The 21,990-nt window shown below is 52.9% G+C and overlaps 3 protein-coding genes across 10 annotated transcripts in view; 2 read left to right on the top strand and 1 right to left on the bottom strand.

Moving 5' to 3' along the window:
- The window catches only part of NDRG3 (NDRG family member 3), a 59,857-nt gene extending 53,557 nt beyond the window's left edge, over window positions 1-6,300 (top strand). The window contains exons 12-17 of one of the 2 annotated variants that reach the window (XM_027664026.1): window positions 201-252; window positions 1,559-1,606; window positions 2,275-2,310; window positions 2,400-2,451; window positions 4,227-4,265; window positions 4,766-6,300. In XM_027664026.1, the coding sequence (XP_027519827.1) occupies window positions 201-252; window positions 1,559-1,606; window positions 2,275-2,310; window positions 2,400-2,451; window positions 4,227-4,265; window positions 4,766-4,944 (406 nt within the window). In that variant the 3' untranslated portion in view covers window positions 4,945-6,300. The remainder of the gene's footprint in view (window positions 1-200; window positions 253-1,558; window positions 1,607-2,274; window positions 2,311-2,399; window positions 2,452-4,226; window positions 4,266-4,765) is intronic. The other variant, XM_027664027.1, reaches the window with a different exon arrangement.
- A 3,806-nt stretch (window positions 6,301-10,106) lies between these two features.
- SLA2 (Src like adaptor 2) lies at window positions 10,107-12,434 on the top strand. The gene is made up of 7 exons (XM_027664017.1): window positions 10,107-10,190; window positions 10,243-10,391; window positions 10,526-10,612; window positions 10,860-10,963; window positions 11,507-11,656; window positions 11,810-11,933; window positions 12,031-12,434. Exons 1-7 carry the CDS (start codon window positions 10,107-10,109, stop codon window positions 12,176-12,178), a joined length of 846 nt encoding a protein of 281 aa, XP_027519818.1. The 3' UTR covers window positions 12,179-12,434.
- A 3,801-nt stretch (window positions 12,435-16,235) lies between these two features.
- The window catches only part of PHF20 (PHD finger protein 20), a 65,712-nt gene continuing 59,957 nt past the window's right edge, over window positions 16,236-21,990 (bottom strand). For all 7 annotated transcript variants that reach the window (XM_027663965.1, XM_027663963.1, XM_027663961.1 and 4 more), the window contains 2 exons: window positions 20,474-20,657; window positions 16,236-18,950 (listed from right to left, as the gene is read on the bottom strand). In XM_027663965.1, coding sequence (XP_027519766.1) covers window positions 18,808-18,950; window positions 20,474-20,657 — 327 coding nt within the window. In that variant the 3' untranslated portion in view covers window positions 16,236-18,807. The remainder of the gene's footprint in view (window positions 18,951-20,473; window positions 20,658-21,990) is intronic.

The following is a 21,990-nucleotide window of genomic DNA, read 5'->3' as shown; positions in this document are numbered from 1 at the left end:
GTGCAGAGGAGACAGTATGGGGGTGTGTGGAAGCCCTGGAGAATGTTTTGGTGCAACAAAATGCCGAGATGTGCTGGCAGGCAGGAGTTCTGAGGAGCCTTTTTTTGTTAACTTTTCATGAGGCTGTTGGTTCACAGAGCTCAACCTTCTCAAGAATCCCTTCGATGCACTGTAACACATCTGTTTTGGGTTTTGACCAGGTGCCCTGCCTTGCTCGTCGTTGGTGACAACTCTCCTGCCGTGGAAGCAGTGGTACGTACCCATGGACACTTTCCTCTCGTGACATTAACCCCACAACTCACTGAGCAACCCTGCAGTGCTTTCACCTTGCCCAGAATCAGTCACAGACAGTGGCTCTTTGTCCCAGGCTCTTTTCTAGTCCCTTAGCTACTCATGGGAGAGCTGAGGCTCAGGAGACTCAGTGGCCCTTGGAGCAGCTTCGAGGTGAGGATGGCAGGATCAGAATGAGCACTGTACTCGACACGGATGCAAAGGACCCTGTTCTGGACCACGTGTCCTTTGCCTGCAGTTCATTTTGAGTCGTGAACTGCTGTTCTCTTGCTGTTACACTGAGGCTACCAGGGGATTAAAAATATCCAGTGTGACTCCAATTCCTGTGATGTGGAGTCCCATAGAGCTCTGTTAAAGCACTGCATTATCGGGGACGCAGCACTTAGGAGCATCTCCTTCCTGTTGTCCTCTGCAGACACCCATAACCCACTTCCCTCCCAGCACAGCTGTAAATGGGGCATGGCACAGTGCAGTGGGGTTGTGGGGATGTTGCTCCTCCCTGGCAGCTGGTGATCGTGGGGAGACCAGGGGGTCATGAACAAAAGCAGTTGTCCAAAACCATGGAAGAGTGTAGGAATCTATTAAAGCAGTAGCTTGGACCTAGGAAACGTGCATGGAGGGCATTTTCTGGCTATGGCCTATTGCCTTTTTGTCACTCTGATCTGGAAGTCTGAAACAATTTTTGACTAGCAAGTTTTGACTTTGCTAGGATACTATCCCTGAGGATTCCCACTGTTTCCTGACCACAGCATGGGTACAGGGTAAGGTCTTCTGCATCTTGGTGTGACTGTCTGGCCGCCCAGGTTCCCAGCCCATGATAACCTCCCCTGCTGAGGTTGCTTTCCCTATAGGCCCCCCACCTATTCCCTCTTTGCAACAGCCTTACAGAGGCCATGGCCTCCTTCTCTGGCCAGGGGACTAAGTGATGTCCCTCATGCTGCACTGTGCAGAAGTCTCCTTCCCTTCCTTGCTGTCAGAGCCCAAAAGATGCTCCAGGGTTTCATGGTGCATTGCAAAAGCAGGGGGTTATTTCACTTGAAGTCACAAGTGTCATCACAAGATCCCTGGATGGAACACCTGGCACTCCTCCCTGGATCTTTTATTCTCTTCCTACAGGCTCTCTGCTTTCTTGCTCAGTCCTTCCTGGCCCCAGAGAAACTCCCATTGCTGAAGACAGCCACTGCCTCTGGGGCAGCTGCCCTGTATTTTACATCTGACTCTTCAAGTTTTCTGTGTGATACCATGTCCCTTTCTCCTTTTATTCTAGGTGGAATGCAATTCACGTCTTGATCCAACCAAAACAACCCTTCTGAAGGTGAGTGCCACTCCAGAATCATTCTGGCCTGCACAAAGACACTGGTTGTACTGAGCCTAGCTCCACTTAGGTTTTTGCCTTCCATGCATTTGGCTTTAAGAAGTTTGTAGACAGTCATTAGAGTGTGTTCTCTCGTCCGTGCAGCCAGAGCTGGGAGGGAAGAGTTTGTCAGGAGGTTCCCAAATCCCTCTTTACAGCCAGCTTAACTGGCAGGGAAGACCTGCTGAGAGTTAGCAGGAGTGCCCTGCCTCCACCCTGTTCTCTGCAGCAACAAATTCCCTTTTCCAGTCCTTGCCCCCTCCCACGTGGGCCCGGCAGTGTGCAGACAGCTGCTGCATGGCAGTGCAAAGTGGCAGATTCGGGCAGAGTGGCCGGGGAAGCAGAAGTGGTGGAGGGTCACTGCTGGCCTTCTACAGAGTGGCCTGAGATCGCTTGGTAGCATGGCCTCCAAGGTGTGGGGTTCCCTCAGCAGCAGGTCCCAAAAGGTGTGTCACCCAGCCTTGCTCCAGCTGTAGAGGTGAAGTGACAGAAGCCACAGTAGAGGTGAGGTGACAGAAGCACCAGGCTGGTGCTCTCAGCCCTGGCGGGTGGGCAGGGCTGGTGTGGTGTGGGATTGTCCTCCTGGGGTGGGAAGGACAGCTCAACCTGCCTGTTGTTTCCTCTTGCAGATGGCTGACTGCGGGGGCTTGCCCCAGGTGGTTCAGGTGAGACACACCTGGCTCTCCCAGGGCACTTGGGTGGTACAGAGCCCTTTGTTCTGCTTGCACTAAAGCCAACCTCTCTGTTTCCACAGCCCGGCAAGCTGACTGAAGCCTTCAAGTACTTCGTGCAGGGAATGGGCTACAGTAAGTGGCAAACATAGTTTTGTGGTTTGGAGCAGGGTTGTCATGAAGGGAACTCAGCCTTTCTGGTCCATCCAAGCCCACTGGCATCTGTGTCCCTATCCCTGATCTAGTGTGGTTGCCAGGAGATCCATCCATGCTGGAAAATCAACTAGTGTGCTGACAAGCCTTAGCAAACCAGTGTTATTCCCTGACATGTGTTGGTGACTCCTTTTTGGTTGCTGGTGTTGGTAAAACCTTGTAAGTCCGTCTTTGTGCCAGTCCAGAAAAGTGTGTTCCCAAGAACAGCAACTCTTCTGTGCAAACCTTCTCTAAGGGGAAGGAGGGTGCAGCCCCACAGCTGAGACGGGGACATGAGGGCTCTTCCCTTTCTCCTCAGATGTTCCTGTTTCTCTCAGACTCTCACCAGGGATAAGCAACACCCTGGAACGAATCCCTCTAATGGCTGAACAGGGAGCTGGGTGACTTCTGAGACACCCAGGGAGCCCAGAGAGCTGTGCTTTGAGCCAGTGCATGCCCTGCCCTCTGGCTTCCTCCCTGTGCTTAGGGGCAGAAGTCACTGTCACCTGAGTGTGTCAGGCTAACAGCTGCTCAGCTCTCTCCCTTGGTGCTCCTGGGAGACTGGAGGAGAAAGGCTTCTTTACCTCTGAGAAGGGCTTTGCTACTGGGGGATGTCAGGAGAAGGGCTTCTCCATGCACTGCAGCAGCCCTATCTCGCCTGCTGGGGCTGGGATCTCCCTTCTGTGGATGATGAAGCTTTAAAAGCTGGAGTTAAGGAAGGAGTTGGTTTGTGTGACTGGCTGACCGCTCGGCATGGCCACCGTGGCAGCTGTGCCACCTGCAATGGTCTCCACACAGCCAGCAGTTCTTTGCCACATCATGGTCAGGGCTCAGCAGAAGGTTCTGTGCTTTTCCTCAGAGGTAGGAACAGTGTAGGACAGTGATGTTCTCCAAGGCTGGCCAGAGGCACCTGATCCTGCAGAACAAAATGCTGTGTGAGAAGGATCCCTCAGCCTCACAACCTGAGAGGGTTTCAACATTCATGTCTCTTGTGTTCCTGGTGTTAGCAAAGTCTCAAGTGCTGTCATCAGAAGGACTTCACCATCACTTTGGGTATCAGCTCTCTTGTCAAGAGGATGTGCAGCCATGAGGAAGGATGGGGGCAATTTCCTCCTTCCAGAAGTAGTGGCTCATCCCAGAAGAGTTTTCCCAACTGGAGAGCATGGTCAACAAGGCTGGCTCTCTTGGGGAGAACAAGGGAGAAGCAAATCACAGCTGGGCACTGCTCGAAATGCGGATGCCAGTTCTCCAACAGCTGTGCCTGCTGTATGTTGGCTGAAGCAGCTGGACCTTCCTGGGCTGACACTGCAGGTGGAAGGTAACGCCCTGCAGGAGGCTTTTAGCAGGAATCTGATTCTGTCATCCCAAAGACACAGATATCTGTCCCGTATCTGGAGTTACACAGAGAGACAACATCTCTGTTGAGCAGGTGTGGGGTGTGCAGTGAGGAGTTAATGTCATCAGGTGCATTGTGATTTTCAGCTAAAGGCTTTGCAGACATCTGCCCTGATGAGTTTTTGGGTGAGCTTGGTGCCTCCCTGAGGGGCTCATTAGCAGCTGTTCTCACAAGTCCTGGGAGCTTTCAGTACAGCGTGTGAGTGGGGAGCGGAAGGAAAGGTGTCTGGGGGTCCCAGGAGCAGTGCAGTCACTACTCACACGCCGCAACTAATTGGCTCTTTCCTGTATTCATCCCTCTCCTTGTCTCATGTTGTTTCCAGTCCCTTATGTGCAGCTCAGCCACCTAAGCACTGAGTCAGGTACCTCCAACCGTGCGTCCGCCTCGGCCCCGCTCTGTGTGCTGGGTGGAACTGTTCTCTGGGTGCTTTGCTCTGTCTCAGCATGTCCTGCTGTGGGTGGGCTGGTCGTTGTACTGTGTGTGTGCCATGGGTTTCCACCTTTCATTTGTATTTTGTTGATTGTTGCATGACTTCAGCTCCGTGGTTTTCTGGAGTGACAAGACTGACTTTCAAAAGGTCACCCATGCCACAGCTGCCTTGGTTTGCACAGACACTGGCCGTGACTGCACTTGCAAATGATCAGTTACACTGCTGGCATTGGCTCACCTTGGACCTTTTGAAATTGGGCCTTAAACATCTTGCTTTAGACGTGCAAAGACTTAATTTTGGCGGTGAAGAGTGAGTTTTCTTCCTCACAAAGGGTACAGCTCTTTCTGTGCTTACCCAGTGACACGCCCCAGTGACTGTGGTCTGGCTCCAGGAGCTGCTCCTGGTCTGAGTGCCTGTGCTCTCTCTTGCAGTGCCGGCCGCCAGCATGACCCGGCTGATGCGCTCCCGCAGCCACTCCTCGTCCAGCGTGGGCTCCGGAGAGAGCAGCCGCAGCCGCTCCCATGCCAGCACCCACGGGGAAGGAAGTGTTGGAACCCCAGAAGGAATTGACCTCCAGGTTGCACCTCAAACCATGGAAGTATCCTGTTAGGCAGGAGCCCCTCTTCTGGATTTAGACAGCTCCACTTGCCCCAATGAACCCACTCAGAATCTAGCATTTTGTCCAACATGGCATTAACTGTTCTCTCTAACCTGTGCATGCCCATCCAAGCAGCCACCTCCTTGGTAGTCTGTACTTGGCATTACTTTGATCCTTTCTGTATTCCCTCGGCATCAGAGCCTCTTTAAAACTCGTTGACATTCCGCGGTCTTAGTAAGTCCCGTTACTGTACATGCTGATGCCACCTCCTGTCTGTGCTGTGGATCAATCCAGATGACAGCCGTTGTCTCCCCTCTTCATTTAAATATAATTTCTGTGGCTTTGTGAGGTTTAGAATTGCTTTCTAGTTGTGCTTCTGCTACAGGACCCTTGTGGTGCAGTTGGTATGGCATCGGTGGGACGTGGGAAAGCAAGACCACAAGGATGTGGCACTCCAGGTGTTGGAGCAGGCAGTGCTCTGTATGGAGCTGTGCCTGGGGCACAGAGCCCACTGGAAGGTCTGTGTGTTCCCACATGCCAGGCAGCCATGAGAAAAACAAATGGTCAGGAATACTGTCTTGATCTCATCTGTGTGTGTGTTAAGAAGGAGCAGAGTGATTTCTTACCTGAGCCTCCTGAAAGAGCAAATAATTTACCTGTAAACTTCCACTAACAAGGTGCACTATTAACCAAGTACAAGGGATTAAACTCCAGCAGCCCTGGCTCCCAGACCACCTCCACAACCCTCTGCTGACCCGGCAGAAGGGTAGGATGCAGTGACACGTTGTCACTGTTCTACCCTGCCACAGGTGAATCTTTAATCTTGAGCAGGTTGTGAAATGGGAAGCAGTGCCCCTTGCCAGGTGAAGATCCCAGAATCTCCTGCACTGCCAGCTCTGCCTCCCACTGCTGCTGCCCAGGCAGGGTCTGCACAGGGTGCAGTTACCTGAGGGCAGGAATGTAAATAACAGCCAACAATGACACATTCCTGTGAGTCTGGTCAGAAGGGTGAGCAGTGAACACTCTATGCAGGTACTACTTACTGTCTTTGTGGGATTCACAATTTTGCTGCCTTTTTACACCTGGCCAGGTCACCAAGGGTGGACAGCAGATACCTGCTGCGTGCCAGGGTCTGGTGTTAATGGGAGAAAAGGGACGAGTGGTCAGGCTGCTGCAGGTCTTGATGGATGAGCAAAACATCCTTTCCTCACTGCTAAGCAGCCCTGACCCTCTGGGAGCCAGCTCCTCCCAGGGTCACGCTCACAATCTGCGCCATTTCAGGTAGGGAATGGGATGGGGAGGCTCTGCCTGAGGGGAACTTTGTACCAGTTATTGAATAAAGCTATAACTAACTGAGTTTCATTGTTACCCCGTGTGCTCCTGGTGTTTCTCTTGGCAACCTGCACCCCTCGGGGTTTGCCAGTCTGGGTGTTTCCTGCAGGAAGAGGCAAACTCTTCCTCATGGCAGGGAGAGGACTGGGCACCTCTGCACTGGGACAATGTGTTTGGTGGCACAGTGGCCCCTGGCAGAGGCTGTCCAAGGGCGCTGGAGAGAGCTGGCCTCTACCAAAATGCAACTAGAAACGTCCAGAATGGAGACAAAACAACAGATTTGCTGCAACACAGGCAAGAACCACCTCCCAACAGGCAGTGCTCGGAGCCCCCTGCCCTCCCTGAAGCAGAGTTAACGTGCAAACCTGTGACAAGGCCACTGCCATGACACGAGAGGGCAGAGGGCAGTTTGGATGGCAGCAGGATGTCTGCTGGCACATCTGCCCTGCTGTCAGGTGTCACCATAATCCATGGAGAGCCCACTGGGGCTGCAGCAGGGTTATGGTGCTGGGCACGAGTTAGTCCCAGTCTCGCTGTTGTGCTGTGGGATGGGATCCTGCCTGGACTGTCTATGAGACCTTTGGGGGAGGTCATTGCAGGAGTGAGACAAAGTGTTCTTCTGAAGTGCACACTGAATGACAGCTGAGAAATGGGAAACCCTGGCCAGTTGTGTCAATGAATGAGTAGTGGCAGTACAAAGGGATGAGCACAAACAGGCATTTGAATCTAAAGGAGACAGGAGACCATTGAGGAGACCCAGCCCCAGGCACAGCAGGAAGTTCAGCACCTCTGGATGCAGGTGCTGGATGCAAAGCACCAGGAGAGGAGCCAGTGTAGGTGCAGCACTGGGATCTAACACCAGCGGGCTGCACCCAGGAACTGTCCTGTCTCCAGCCCAAAAAAAAAGGAAACACAATATTTAAATGACAGGGAAATGAGTCAGAGGAAATGATCCTGCAGCAGGGGCAGGTGCAAACTTGGCAAGTGCTGTTCCTGATGATGTGGAGCACCAAGCTCCAGGCTGCTCCTGGACTAGGAGCCCAGCTTAATACAGAGATGAGATTTTAGCAATTTGGAAGAGGAATGGTTTAGCAAGGAGTGCTGTTGCCATGGTGGCTCATGGGCAGAAGCAAGGCAAGATCTGTAGTGATGGTTGCCATAGATTTTATTACCCAAGAATAACTAGGAAAAGTAAACTTGGTTTTACATAAGCAAGTGCTTTTCCTGTTAAAAAGGAAAAAAAATCAAAGCAAAATACAAGGTGAGAAATTAGTTTAGTAAAGGACAGTATTTCTTTGGGCAACATGAACAACACCAACTAAATCCAGGCAAAGAGCTTGAGCTCAAGACGGCCTCTCCTGGACTGGGGTCCTGAACCCACTGGCTGCGGGGGTGTGAGCTGGATGCCACTGGTTGCAGGGCACGGACGGGCATTCCCACCCCTGGAGGAGCAGCAGGGAGGTTGGAGTAAGTCCCTATAAAATGGTGGAGTGTTTCCCTGATCTCTTTCTGCTGTTGGGAGCTGGGATGCCCCAGTTGGGGGGGCTCAGCCAGGGAAGGACAGGTAGAGGGATCCAGCGCTTTCCCATGCTCCCGTTCCCTTAGCACTGAATTCCCAATTGCTTAAAACCTTGGGGCAAGTTCATTCAGTGGCGTGTCCAGCCCAAGATGCCAAATTTCTCTGTTGTTAAGCGTCTCCTTCAGCACAGGGTGAGTCTGGCTGAGCAGAGCTCTGGGTCACTGATAGAAGAGTGTGACTTGCAGCCATGGGTTGAGGTTTCTGCGTGGGGGCTGCAGGGCCTCAGCTGCTGGGGAGGCTGTGCTGACCCGGAAATCCACGTGCTGCCAGAAAGCCACTTTACCCACTTCAGGCTGGGGAGGGGAACTTGAGGCCCTATTTTATTTTCCAGCTCTGAGCCCAGAGCAGGGCTTGGAGGTGGGGAGGGCAGGTCATGGCACACCAAGGGTTGTCCCCCACATCCAAAAGGACCCCAATGGTGCTGCACCACCAGTTCCAAGACATAATCAACCTCTTGGAAAACAGCACTGCCTGGGGGAGGGTCCTGAGCCCCAAGAGTAGCACAAGGCCCAGAAGCCTTGTTGAACCCGAGTGTATTTCACACTGTCAAGGCAGTTACAGCTGACCAGAAACTTTCAAGTTTCAGCACAAACAGTAGCAGGACGTGCAGCTGTGGCAGGAGGCTGCCGAGTGTCTGTTCCCACAGCGGGGACACGGCAGGAAATGGCGGGGGGGACACAGTCCACACTGCATAGCTGGGCCATGAGCTTGGGAGCTGCTGAGAGCAAATCCCAAGGACCTTCCTCAGGGCAGGATTGGGGGGGTGGGTGTTTGTGTGCATCAGAGGGTCCTGACCTCGGGGGGGGGGGGGGCGGGGGGGGAACGGGTGGGGGGCATGAGGGCAGCGGAGGTGGTGCTGGCTGAGCCAAGCAGTGTGTGCTTTGAAAGGTGGATGGTCCACACACACAGTCTGGGCAATGAATGGTCCCACACCAGCAGCGGCTGCTGGGCCTGGATGGGCTGAGGGTGGAGATGGGACAGAGCTGGGGCTGCTCCCACCCGTAACCCAGCCTGGGGTGGGCACAGTGGGCAGTGCTGGTTGTAGGGCAGTGCTGGCTCTGGGGCAGTGCTGTCTCGCAAGGTACCTGTGCGTGCCCATGAGCATCCCAACCACTGCCCCCTGCCCAATACATCCAGCACCACTCACCCACTGAGGGCAGCACCTGGCCCTGGTGCTGCTGCAGGTGAGGAGACACCCTGGGACATCCCCCCCTTCACTAAGACCACCCTGGGGATGGTGCATGTCCAGCTCAGCCTACGATTCCTGGTGTCAGCTCTGCTCCTGCTCTCATGTGCTGCCCATCCCTCCCACTTCCCCACCCACAAATCCCATGCAATGCCCAGTGCCTTGAGTGCCCACAGGGATTTACCTGGGCCTGGTGCCCACACCAAAGGCCCCAGGGAGCTCAGCTGAGTGACCTGGGACTGAGTGAAAAGGAGAAACCCGGTCTAGTGTGTGCACGTCACAGGAAGCAGCAACCGCAGCTGCAGCACCTCAGAGCCCTCGCGGTGTTGCCGCCGGGAGCAGCCCCAGCACTGGGACCTGACACTCAGCCCTGGAGCGGGCTGAGGGTGGACCAAGGGGTCTGGCAAGGGCAGCGATTGCCACCCACTGTGCCAGAGGGTCCCCGTGCACCCTGGTTGTCCCGAGGCTCCACCATGCAGGGAGGGCTGAGCTGGCTGATGGCTGCTCTGGCCTGACAGCACCCAAATAATGGTAACAGCAGTGGAAGGCAGGTAAGTGGCGTTCATCTCTCACTAGGGAAGGAACAGAGTCAGGGCAGGGAAGGAGGGGAGTTCAGCCTGGGACGGGTCCGGGTCACACACAGCTCCAACTGCACCTCTCCATGGTCAAGGAACAGGAACAGGTGTTTTCCACAGCCCCTGAATCCCCCTGGGGACCAGCAGCTTGGGGCATTGGGATAGGTGCCCCAGGCCCTGGGGGACAGGGGGCTGGGGTAGGATGGCAGCATGCAGAGAGTGAGCCTGGCCAGGGGCTGTCCCCCATGAGGCTGCAGATGCCCTGTCCTGGGCAGTCCCCAGACATCCCACCCTCTGTGATGGTGGGAGGGTGGTTTCCTTGAAGGGCTCCCCCGGGGAGCTGCCGGCCAGGCTCAGCCCCAGCCCAAAGCCCTGCCCTGGACCGTGTTGGCATCATCCCATGGAAATGCCCTGCCCAGGACACAGGGCGAGGGATGTGACCCATGAGCCTGAGGCCCTCCATCCCTTCCAGACAGAGCAGCCCAGGGGCTGAACCCCAGGGATGGGGAATCTGCCTGGCCGGGAGAAGCCGCTCAGCATCGCATCAGTATCTGCTGACACCACGCAGCCCCCGCTGCCGGCCCAGGCAGGTAAGTGCTGGGCCAACCCCCACCTCGTGCCCGGTCCTCCTGCCCCAGCCGGGGCTGGCACTGCGGGGGAAACTGAGCCCTCTCACCTTCCCTGCAGCCCCCAGCAGTTTCCAGGCCCTGGCCCTCTGTGACTTCCCCTCCGGCACAGGGGTGGCCACTGTGCTGAGGATGGGGGAGCAGCTCCGCATCCTCTCTGAGTAAGTCCCCGCACCAAGTGAGAGCTGACCAGTGTCCAGCCCGTGGGGCCACACTGGTGGCATCCACCCTGCGGGTCTCCTCCCGCACGCTGCAGCCCCAGCCCCTCAGGCCAGGTCATCCCTCTTCCCTGCAGGGACGGCGAATGGTGGCTGGTGGTGTCCGAGGTGTCTGGTAAGGAGTGCCACGTCCCCAGCAGCTGTGTGGCCAAGATCAGGCACGGGTAAATGCTGGGAAGGGTCTGTCCCAGGGAGGGTCCTGGGGACACGGCCCCACTGCCAGAATGTGGCCAACCCCAAGGCCAAACCCTGGCCACCACACCAGGACCTCCTGCCCTGTGTCTCCCCCTGGCCGTGGAGCAGTGCTGGGGCTGGGGGAGGTGGCCTAGCGTGCTGGAGTGTCCCCAGGACTTGTGCTGCTGCACCCCAAACTGTGCCCTGGGGTCCCTGCCAGTGCCCCTGCCCGCACAGGTGGCTGTACGAGGGCGTCAGTCGGCAGAAGGCGGAGGAGCTGCTGCTCCGTCCAGGCAACCACAGCGGGTCCTTCCTGATACGGGAGAGCCAGACCAGGCGAGGTGAGAGCCCTCGGGCCCGGCTCCTGTTCCCCTCCCAGTCCTCCCCCGTGGGCTGCCAAGGAGCAGGGGGAGGGAACCCTTGCTCACATCTCCTGGCAATGGCCCTCCCCACAGTCTGCTCCTCGGTGTTGCTGCTCTCCCGCTTTGTGCTGAGCCCCTGCCACGGGGCCTCAAAAGAACAAACACCTATCGGCTTCCTACAGCTTTGGGTTACGAAGGGAAGTGATAAAGCTCAGCCCACAAAATGAAACAGGGCCCCCCCACAGCAAGGGGACCCTGTGAAGGAGACCGTGCCGGGTGCTGTGGTGCAGATGGCTGAGGCACCAAGGACATCTGATGTCCCAGCCCTCCCCCATCCCCGGGTTGGTTTGGAGGTCCTCAGGGCACGGGGCTGGCACAGGGATGCAGAGCTCCATGGGAAGGGTGACACCACTTGTGTGACGGCAGAGCCCCGCAGGGTGTAAGAGAGCCCAGGCAGGGCGGTGGGGCGGGGTGGGTGCCCAGGGCAGCCCAGACACGAGCCCTCGGCCCCGCGCCCTCCAGGCTGCTATTCACTGTCGCTGCGCCGCGGGGAACGCGCTGCCTGGGCCTCGGTGACTCACTACCGCATCCACCGGCTGGAGAACGGCTGGATCTACATCTCCCCCGGGCTCACCTTCCCCAGCCTGCACAGCCTGGTGGACCACTACTCTGGTAATGCCCCGCCAGCCCCAGCACCCTGAGCCGTGTGTGTGGGGAGATGCCCCGCGCCCCGGAGGGAGGGAGGGGGAAAGGTGGCAGCCCCACCTGCCCAGGTGCCCGGGGTTGGGGGGCTGCCGATGCTGATGCTGTTGGCTCCGTGCCCAGAGTTCAGCGCGGGGCTGTGCTGCCCCCTCAGCCAGCCCTGCTCCACAGACGGCATGAGGGCGGCCCCGGCTCCAACACCGCCTCTCGTCAAGAAACCGTCGCTGCACTGGGACAAGATCGACAGGTGAGAACATCCAGGGCAGGAGCTGAGGCTCCCACAGCCCTGCCAGACCCGCGAGCTCTGGGGGCTGCCTGCTGACTGCCCCATCTGCCCCGAGCAGCTCCCTCCTGCTCTCGGAGAACGCATCTCCCCCGGAGGACTCCCCCTTCAGCCTGGGCCTGCGGGAAGCCATCAGCTCCTACCTGCTCCTCTCAGAGACCGACAACCCTGAGCCAGACCCCGCAGGGAACGGGGCAAAGAACAGCTGAGGACAGGCCCCAGCTGGCCAGAGCCTGTGCTGGACACCCATCCCCCAGCTCAGCCTTCTCCTGCTTTCAGCCACAATCCCAGCTCCTCGATGCTGGGGAAGCTGGGCCCGGGACAGCCCACACCAAGGTGGGGCCAGGCACCAGTGCAGGAGGAAGGGGCTGCCCGAGGGCCCATCCTCCCCCGAGTTGGGCACTCAGGGATGGGATCTTTGAGCACCAGAGCCCCTGGGAGGAGGAGGAGGCGGCAGAGGCTGCACAGAGAAGGAGCCCTGCCTGCCCCAGAGGCTGCAACAGGATGCTCCTGGCATCTGCGCTGCCACAGCAGCAGAGAGAGGATGTAAACACCCAACAGGCTAAATCCTGGCCCACGTGGAAAAACAGCCCAACCCCGTCAGACCCCCCAAGTTCACGCTCAAACATTTTTGGGTGTGGGTGCCTGTGCAGGAAGGGCCTGTGAGCAGCAGCCACAGCCCCTCATGCTCTCACCCCCCCCCATCTCACTGATCTGCTTGCTGGGACCAGAAGCCAGGGGGGAAATGAGCCTCTGACTGTGCTCAAAGCAGCTGATTTTTAAACCTTTTAACAGATGGATTGTAAGTTCCATAAAACAGGATCCTGCTGGACATGCAGCAATAATCATCTGTAGTGTCTCAATTAAAAGGCATCTCCTTCACAGCTGAGAGTTTGTGAACACTTTGTGACCTGCCCCTGGGGTTGTTTCACCACCACAGCCTGGGGGCTTTGCTCCTGCCCCTAGCTGGGGTGAGGAGCCACAAGTCACGGCTGGCCCTCTCTTCGGGCAAATTTATGAACCTAGGAGGTTTAAAAGTGTAATTTAATGTCACAACTGCTGTTCTAGGAATGATGGGGGAAGAAACAGGTCTGTGCCAGGAGTAGATTCAGAAAAGCAGAATGCAAACAACCCTCATGTACAACCCTGATCTCAGCTACCCCACGGGGCTGAGGGGCCTGGGCAGCAGCAGAAACACCTCAGAGCAGCCACACTCCTGAGCCTCCACTTTCAACAGGCCCTTATCAGCAAAGCAGGAGTTCCTCTGTGGCCACAGGGTTCACTGCTCGGTGCCATCCCCTCTCTCTTCCTTCCCCCTCTGCACCCCAAGGTCAGTGCAGAAGGACTCCCCTTCCCCCAGGCTTGGACATGCTCCAATCCCCTCCTCCTGTTCCTGTCTGATGAGCTCACTCTTGCAACCTACCATCACTTTCTCATTTCCTTCTCTGCCTAGAGCTTTACAGACCTGCTCAGCCCCAACCTTCAGCCCAGGTGGCTTCAGCACAGGACAGAAGCTGGGGTTTGCCCCTCAGCCTTGGCCTTGGCTCCTGCTGTCACCCTTGGGGCCCCTGAGGCAACTCAAGAGGGTTTTTGCATCCTTTACTTTTGCCATTGACCCACGTTGTGTGAAGTGAGGAGGGTCTTGGTCTCCTTCCTCCACCATGCACCCAGGTTGTTGGATGCATTTACACACATGGGTGGTTCTACTGCCACAATCAAGAGGCTGCTGCTCCTGTTATTTTTAACAGGGAGCCAGGTAATATGGGACAGATGTGGTTGGAAAGGCTGTTCAAATCCTGCCACATCACCAGCAGCCTCTGAGACCTCCACCTTCGCTGTCCTGAGAGCTCCTTGTTCTGGGCACATGCCACTCATGCTGGGAAATGGCCCAGCCCCATTCCCTGCCTCCCAGGGCTGAATGCTGCAGCCTCTGAACCCCATGGGTACAAGGCAGGTTTTAGCAGGTGACAGAAGCAGAGATGGGTCCAACAGCTCCCAGGAGCAGCAGTGCCCACTCAGCCAGGGAAGGGGGCCACAGGGCTCCTGTCCCAGGCAGTGCAGGACAGGGACACTGAGGGCTCCGAAGAGACTCAACAAGCCCTGACAAGACCCACCAGTGCCAGGGCAGGGGAGGGGCCACAGCTGGAGTCCTGGAGAGCCAGCAGGTCCTCCCTGGTGGTGTTCTGAGTGCCCAGGACCCTCACAGGGAGAGGAGCTTCCCAGCCTCTCCCCAGGGGATTCCCAGCTTCTTCCCCAGCTTCTCTCCTGAGGGGATTGTGAGCTGTGGCCACTTTGGCCACATGAGCCGCACTGTGGGCAGCATGACCTCCCCCAGAGCCCTGTCACCACCCCCCTCTGAAGTGACAAGTACCTACTGACACCCAGATGTGCGACCCAGCCAGACAAGACTATGCACTGCCCTTCATCCCCCTCAAACCAAACTGAGCATCTTTCCCTGGAGCACCTGCCCAGCATTTGCTGGGATCAAAGGGACTTCTGAAGGGATTAAGAGGAGCTGCAAAGCAGGCAGAGTGTCTCCATCAGCTCTGAGCCTCTGTGCAAAGGACACAGCTGTGCCTGGAGCCCAGGCTCAGGGCAGCATCCAGCCAACCCTCACCCCAACAGACACAAGAGGGCAGAGAAACGATCCCTTTAGGAGCAGGACCTTCCCTAGTGTCCTTTGCCACGTCCGTACTCAAGCTCTAGGACTTAAAGCCACCAGTCTGAAAGCTCAGGAGGTACACACAGCTCCTATTCCTGAGCCCAATGCAGCTCATATCTCCCCCACCTCGATGGGAAACAGGGCCATGCAGGGCCTCAGGCCCAAGTGTGGAGCATTCCAAGGATCTGTGGTCCCATCCAGCCCCTCCTGTCCAAACACCTGACGGCACACAAATACCACCAGCAGCAACATGCCACAGCAGGACAGGATGAATCCCAGTTTCGCTGGTTTGCTCTCAGTTTTTCTGTCTGCATCTCTGTTCTACCAGGAAAGAAAATGTGGTATTTACCGTTACCTTGTCTGTTCAAACAGGACCTTGTTCTGGGTACCTGCGGCAGGTTTTACCCAGAACAAGAGCTGTACCTAGTTCCTTCACTTCACAAGAGCTGCTGTGCACCCTGAAGGATTAAACACACAGATATGAAACTCTGCTGGAACCACTGCAGCGGCCTGCAGTGCTCAAGAACTCTGCCGAGGAAGCAGAGGCAGCCCCGGGCACAAGCACTCCTGCAGTCGGATGCGGCACCGGGGCCAGCGGGGCTGCTGCGCTGCCAGCACAACCAGCACCAACAGCAGCCATGGGCTGCACCCTGATCAACACCAGATCCTGCACAGATCCTCTTCTGGGCAATTAACAGTGAGAACAGTAACATGGCTGTGTCTGATCTCTTTGGCTGAGCAGCTTCAACGTGACTCTACCACAGGCAGGCTGACAGCTGATGGAGCAGCTGCCTCTGCTGTGGCATCTGCAGGAGCCTTCAGATTAGGCAAGGAAATAAATCCCAGGGCACACTTTCCTGAAAACATGGCAAGCCGTGGCACACATACCACTGAATTATGTCAAATTCAGACCGCAACTTCAAAACCCAATTTTGACATGTAAGTGATCAGCAAAGACCTGCACGAGCCACGAGACACGCTGGGATCTGCCACCAGTGGCTCACAAACCAGGCTCCAGCAGCGATGTGCCCTCCAGCCTTAAAATCCAGTTTTACAAGAGTGGCTTTTTTTGAGAAAGAAATTAGAAAACAAAGTTTGTTAGGACCAGGGAATACACGTGCTCTCCTGCTGGGGAAACAGAGAGGAAGAGACTGAACCAGAAATGCACCTGAAGGCACACCAACGCCTGCCCTTCCTTCAGGCAGCCTGTGCCAGGTACGCTGCTCCTCCAGCACTCACCAGCTTCCTCCCCTTCCCATGCCCTCATGTTTTCTCTGTAAGGATTGTTCAAATGCATCGAGCTCCTTCCTTCAGCCCATCCCTAGTCCTGCACTGCCTCTGCCCCGCCAGGCTGCTCATCCAAATGGAACAAAGACAAGGGTCAGATCACACGTATCGGGTACTAATCCATTACATATATTAGGATTTGGGAATAAAATGTACAAGCTCCTCATTAAACAATACTGAACAAAACCCAATACATAACAGTCTGCCTATTTCCAGATTTATATGACAAAAATCTGGAAAACAATAATTTCCAGACTTCAGGAACAGTTAAGATCTATATATCTGACAAACTACAATACCTGCATTTCAATGTGATGTCAAGCAAAAAAGTCCAAAGTTATTTTATTGAGCAATCATTAATTGAAACAAAGACTTTACTAAGACTTATCCAACAAAAACCTATTTATTTATTCCAAACACCAAGATACAGAAGTTTTCAAGTTTTGCAAATATTGCTCCAAAGCAAAATTCTATGTACAGCCCCTCGGTTCTAATAGTGCATCAACAAAGACAAACACGCATATGTACCCACAGTGCAATGTTTGCTCAGTTCATCAAGGCTCCACGTTGCATTCACTTACCAGTGATTTAAAGAAACAAAAAAGTGACCTGTCAGCCTGAACAGTTGGTTCAGGTTAATAACAACAATGTGGAAACTTGCAAAAACAGGGACAGAAACGAATCCAGGTAGAGCACAAATGAAGAATCCTGATCAGGAGAAGTGCTACTCTATTTTAAATAAATATTTTCAGTCTTTATCTATAAGGGCTTCCCCAGCACTACTGAAGGGAAACAAGTCTCCAGGATCTGCCACGTGATCTACCCATGGGAACCACCTTTTCCTCCAAACCTCCAGTACTGCCCTGAGCAAAAATTAACTGACAAGTAAAAACATACAGTGAGCACACAGAAGCCATTGCTTGAGAAGTTGTTCCCCCCCGGAGCAAGAAGCCTGCCAGGGCCTGGGAGCACAGCTGAGTCGTGTCCTGCAAGGGTGGCAGGAGTGCTGATCACAGCCAGCACCCAGGGAGCTCCTGTCTGCTCCATCCCACCCCAAACATTCCCTCCTGGCTGGGGGGCTGCTCAGATGCTGCTCTGGTCACTGTGACCTGCTCTAGAGCTACACGTGAACTCAGGGGGTCTGACAGGAACGAGTCATGGTGTAAGCACTGGTCTCATCCTCAGAGAGCCAAGTGATCCTTAAATACCATGTAAGCTTTATTCCAACTGTTCTACAGAAAAGTAAGTTTATTTTTCTGCTGTACATATGTTGCATTCACTATATACCAACTAGTACTATAAAACTGAGACAAATTATTCCCTGAACTGAATCTTGGCACAAAAGCCTTAGTTACTACCTAGAGCAGCCTAATTATTTTGTCTTCTGAAGGAAATAAAATATTGACTGTGTAGATACTGTAACTCCTACAACAATATTGGATATTTCAAGTTTACATTATTCTTTGCAGAATACACATATTACAGATCTATATTCCAAATTAATGATTTGTACAGGTACGGGCCTTTCCATTAAAACTGTGCCTGAACGTTACCCTTTGGCAGTACCATTGCACACAATAAAATCAAGGTAACAAATCCAGCTTTTTAAGGACACCTTCTCACTGCAAAACCAGTTTACTACGTTCCACAGGAAACTGAACTCAGCAACGTTTGGGAAGGAAAACTAAAGTCACAGCCATTATTTCAAGAGTGGTGATTTGCAGCTGAAAGACTTTGAACTTCTCAAATACTCACGACTTTCCAAAGACTCTGTATAACATGACTGAACATCAGCAGCATTGTCACCTTGCTCTCACAAAGTACAAACCAGAAAATTAAAACTTAAGGTATAAAAAGGGATTTTGTGAACACAGACCATCTAAGATAATAATCCACTCGCTGTCTGCGAGGACAGCACCTCATGCATAGATCTTGAGGCTTTATTTACACCAATATAAAATAAACTGATTCCCCAAACCACACATTCATAGCGAGTCTTTACAACAAACACGTCCAGAGTATTGCAAAAAGTCTACATTTCCAAATATAACTGGAATGGCAATTATTAACAAATGGGTAGAAAATACATCACATCCATGACAGACCATGCTGCAGAGTGAGCTGGGAGCGCGGCTCCGGGCCTTTCCCGGCACATCCCGTCCTGCTGCAGGAGGCACAGGATGGCCGGATCAAAGAGCTCAAGAATGCACATAAACACCACGTTCATGGGCTTCCCCAGTACCAAGTCATGTGACAGTGACAGGATAAATATGGAAAACAATCATTTATTCTGAAAATAAGTGCAATCCACCTGTGACCTCCTGCTACATTATTTACTGTAACAGAAGTGGGGGTCAGACCACCGTTACTTGCAAACCTCCACATAACACTTTATAGTTAAGAGCTGGACATTCATACTTACTAAGTCTGAAACTGTTATAACATTTCCTAATGATTAAATACTGAGTGCTAGTATGCATAAACCAGAAGGAATAAAACATGACACGAGTCACTTAAACTATGCAAAGTTATTTACAACCTCTGTCAACCAAACATTTTTGGCTCTTGGAACTCTGTTCTTCAGTGGCACAATTTTTAGTCAATTTAATGATGAACATGTCTACCGTTTCAGTGAGCAACTTTTAAGGAGTGAAAATTTAAGTATAATTTATCAACCGACATCCAACCTCTGGAGACAAGGGTATGGCCTCTTCCACAGCGTTGTAATTGCCTAATAAACCCAAAATAACCTTTTAGCTGTTCTTTAAACAACACTTCTGCACAAGTCCCCGAAGTCAATATGCATCCCATGCAACCAGCATGCCAACGTGATGTACAGATCCAGAGCTGCTCCAGCTTCGTGCCCAGTGGCAGTGCCCCTGCCCAGCCTCACGTGGAGCAGCACAGGGCGATCTGCTGCACTTTGCCCAGGTCCGTTATCAGCTGCTTTATACAGTGTTTGAGCTGGGGCAGTCGAGCCAGTGGTTCGGGGGGTTCCAGCTCTCCTGTGTAATCCAGCCAACTCTCCAAAACTGCAAAGAAAACCACAACTGTCACTACTGCAGTTCTCAGCAAACAGCTCATCTGAAGTCACAAAACAGGAGTTCTTTAATCTTTTGTGAATCTCAAGAAAGCAGTGGGCAATGTTTTTCACATTTGGTTATTTGAGAAATCAGAAAAACAGGCCCCTCACACCAATTAACTTTTGATACATGACAAAATAATTCACATGGGGGTAGGAGGGAAGCTGATGTTCCTAGGAAAAAGCAGGAAAGGAAAACTCAGGACCAGATATTGTGAAATCTGGTGCTAAACATCCTCTGATCTGTGTCAATTCCAGAGCAAGGACACTGAGGTACAGGCAGTTTATACCATCAGAGTACATTTAGGATCACCATTAGATACCACTGAAGATCCTGAAAGGATGGGACTGTGGTAATGAAAGAAATCTGTTATCAGTACAGAACACAACTGGCCAAGACACATAGAACTGGGTAACACAAATGGGGGTAAAAGGAAAATGAACTCCTGCTCTAAAGCTTCTCAGTGGGAAACAAGAACCAGAAATCCCACTGAGCAGAAGGCAACTCAGGTGACAATGTAACAGGTCAACAAGGAAGGTGGTCAGGTTGAACTGTGATGAGTTCATGGGATGTTGACACCAGATGGAGAATGAAACCCTGAAGACAAAAAAAAGCTCTGCCACGAGCAGCCACCACCACTGCCCAGATCAATGGGTGAGTTCAGCCCAGGGGCAGGACCTGCTGAAGAACTGGAGGGCATTGCCCAGCCTGGCAGTGAGGAGATGCCTGCTCAGAGCAGAAATCCCTTGCACAGCCCCCTGCTCGGCAGCACATAAAAGAGTTCAACTTTTGGGACCCAGAGCTGCTTCATTAATGAAACAGGCATTGATTACAGGCCTGACTGATCTTCACTACCTGAAATATCCCTTCAGCTGTTCGGCTTTTCAGTACCTTTACTTATAAAGAGAGGGCTCTCACTTGGGCAAAGACTGTATTCCCAACACCCCTGAAAGAAAAGCTGCTGTTGTAACCACTACACAACCAACCATGAGACTCAACAATGTAAAGAGAAAGAACTATCCTGGATCATTTAATCCAACACAAAGGGTTCGGAAGTCTTCCACTACTAGGAAAACAAATCTCAAAAGACCTTTAAGTGAAGAATTTGGAAGAGACAGGAAAGGATAAGAGCCTTGTGGCCCGAAGAAGCCACCCAGAATGGGCTGACACTGCCAGCAAGGCCCCAAGGAACAGGGAAGTGCAGATACACAGAAGAGTTTTGGAAAATGACAAAAACCTGAAAGCAAAAAGACATCTGATGCAGCTATTTAGAGATGACCTAACTAGAACTTGTTCTGTGAAATTTTGTTCTTTGTTTGAAAATCCACCCCCCCACATCAGCAGCATATCTATTTTCTATAGGAAATGTGATGAAGAAACACCTATCTCTTTGTAGGTCTGCAGAAGTAAAATTCTGGTTAACATGTTTTGAACAGGTAGCTCAGCTAAATATTCTTTTAAATACTACTTACCATCTAGCTCCTTCTCAATGAAATCCATTCTGTGTATGACTTCATCTTGCAGAGATTCCACGTGGGCTAGAAGATTGAGCTGCCACTGCAGCTGGGAGTTCACAACTCCTTCCTTGCCTTTCTCCATGAGTTTCATTTCAATCGCTTCCTCTGGAGAGACTTTCTTCGACACGGCCTCTCTCACCTGGCAGAGATGCACACATGAGGATCTGCTACAGTGAAGAGAACTGGGGAGCCAAACTGCCTGGGCTTCCCAGGCCCCCGTGCTGAGCACTCAGCTCATCTCAGGCCAGCGGGGAGAGACACAGACCAGACACTAACGTTAAACTGGTCTGGGCAAGAGGATCTAAATACAGACATACTTTTATAGGTATTCTGCTAAGAACTATTCTCTGCACTTCACAAGCATCTGATGTGGTGAAGGTAACACACATGGGTAGTTATGTCCCCGCCACCTTCCCTCTGGAAGACTCTGCACTGAATCTGTGCATCCCAGGGAACGCTGAGGCCGTTTTTCACCTGCCAGTGATCAGCTAAAGAGCAAACAATTCTGCAGCGAGAAGAGATTTTTCCTTAAGGAATCTAATCGCAATTCTACTAAAACTTTCACTGAAGCATCTCAAGCATTACCACCCTTTACAAAATGTGACCACACAGTGTTGATTCTACTTGTCTACTTTTTTCATCCTTCTGCTGAAATAGGACAAGATGTAGAAAATGGTTCTTTTAGACTGAAGAAATAAAATATTTTCTTTTCTGGGAAACATAACACAATCTTGATTGGTAGAGAAGTCAAAAATAACAAGTTACAGCTTACATATGCATGAAATAAAAGTTCACCACACCTTTAACCTAAAAAAGGGAGCTCAGTATTTCACAGAATCATAAAATTGTACAGTACTTTGGGTTGGAAGAGGCCTTTAAAGGTGATCCAGTCCAACCCCTCTGCAGGGACACTTTCCACTGCCCCAGGTTGCTCCAAGCCCTGTCCAACCTGGCCTTGGACACTTCCAGGGATGGGGCAGCCACAGATTCTCTGGGCAACCTGTGCCAGGGCCTCCCCATCCTCACAGGGAGGATTCCTTCCCAATATCCCATCTCACCCTGCCCTCTGGCAGTGGGAAGCCATTCCCCCTTGTCCTGTCACTCCATCCCTTGTCCCAAGTCCCTCTCCAGCTCTCCTGGAGCCCCTTTAGACCCTGGAAGGGGCTCTCAGGTCACCCCAGAGCCTTCTCTTCTCCAGCTCTCTCAGCCTGGCTCCAGAGCAGAGGGGGATCCATCCATTTCCCAGAGCGTTTTTAACATTCCTCAGCCCACATTTCACATGAATTGCCACTAACAGAAGCACCCTAGTGTTTATTTTTATATTTAACACACAAAAGTAAGCAGCAATGAACTGCCAGTGGACCATAATGCATGGTCCATACCTTTCGAGTGACTTGAGGTCCAGAAGTCAACCTAGTATTTTAATTATAATATGAAATGAAGGAGTAGATCACATCTATCATTTTAACTCT

The sequence above is a fragment of the Corapipo altera genome, unplaced genomic scaffold (genome assembly GCF_003945725.1).
Source record: "Corapipo altera isolate COAL_440 unplaced genomic scaffold, ASM394572v1 110, whole genome shotgun sequence".
NCBI classification, from domain to species: Eukaryota; Metazoa; Chordata; class Aves; order Passeriformes; family Pipridae; genus Corapipo; species Corapipo altera.
The sequence above is the reverse complement of the archived record's forward strand: the minus strand, read 5'-3'. Positions and strand labels throughout refer to the sequence as shown.

What these genes read in the sequence shown, in the direction of transcription:
- SLA2 (XM_027664017.1), top strand. Translation starts at nt 10,107, where the DNA reads ATGGGGAATCTGCCTGGCCGGGAGAAGCCGCTCAGCATCGCATCAGTA. An exon ending in AGCCCCCGCTGCCGGCCCAG is followed by an intron (nt 10,191 to 10,242) that starts GCAGGTAAGTGC and finishes CTCCTGCCCCAG; the next exon opens with CCGGGGCTGGCACTGCGGGG. An exon ending in CCTGGTGGACCACTACTCTG is followed by an intron (nt 11,657 to 11,809) that starts GTAATGCCCCGC and finishes CTCCGTGCCCAG; the next exon opens with AGTTCAGCGCGGGGCTGTGC.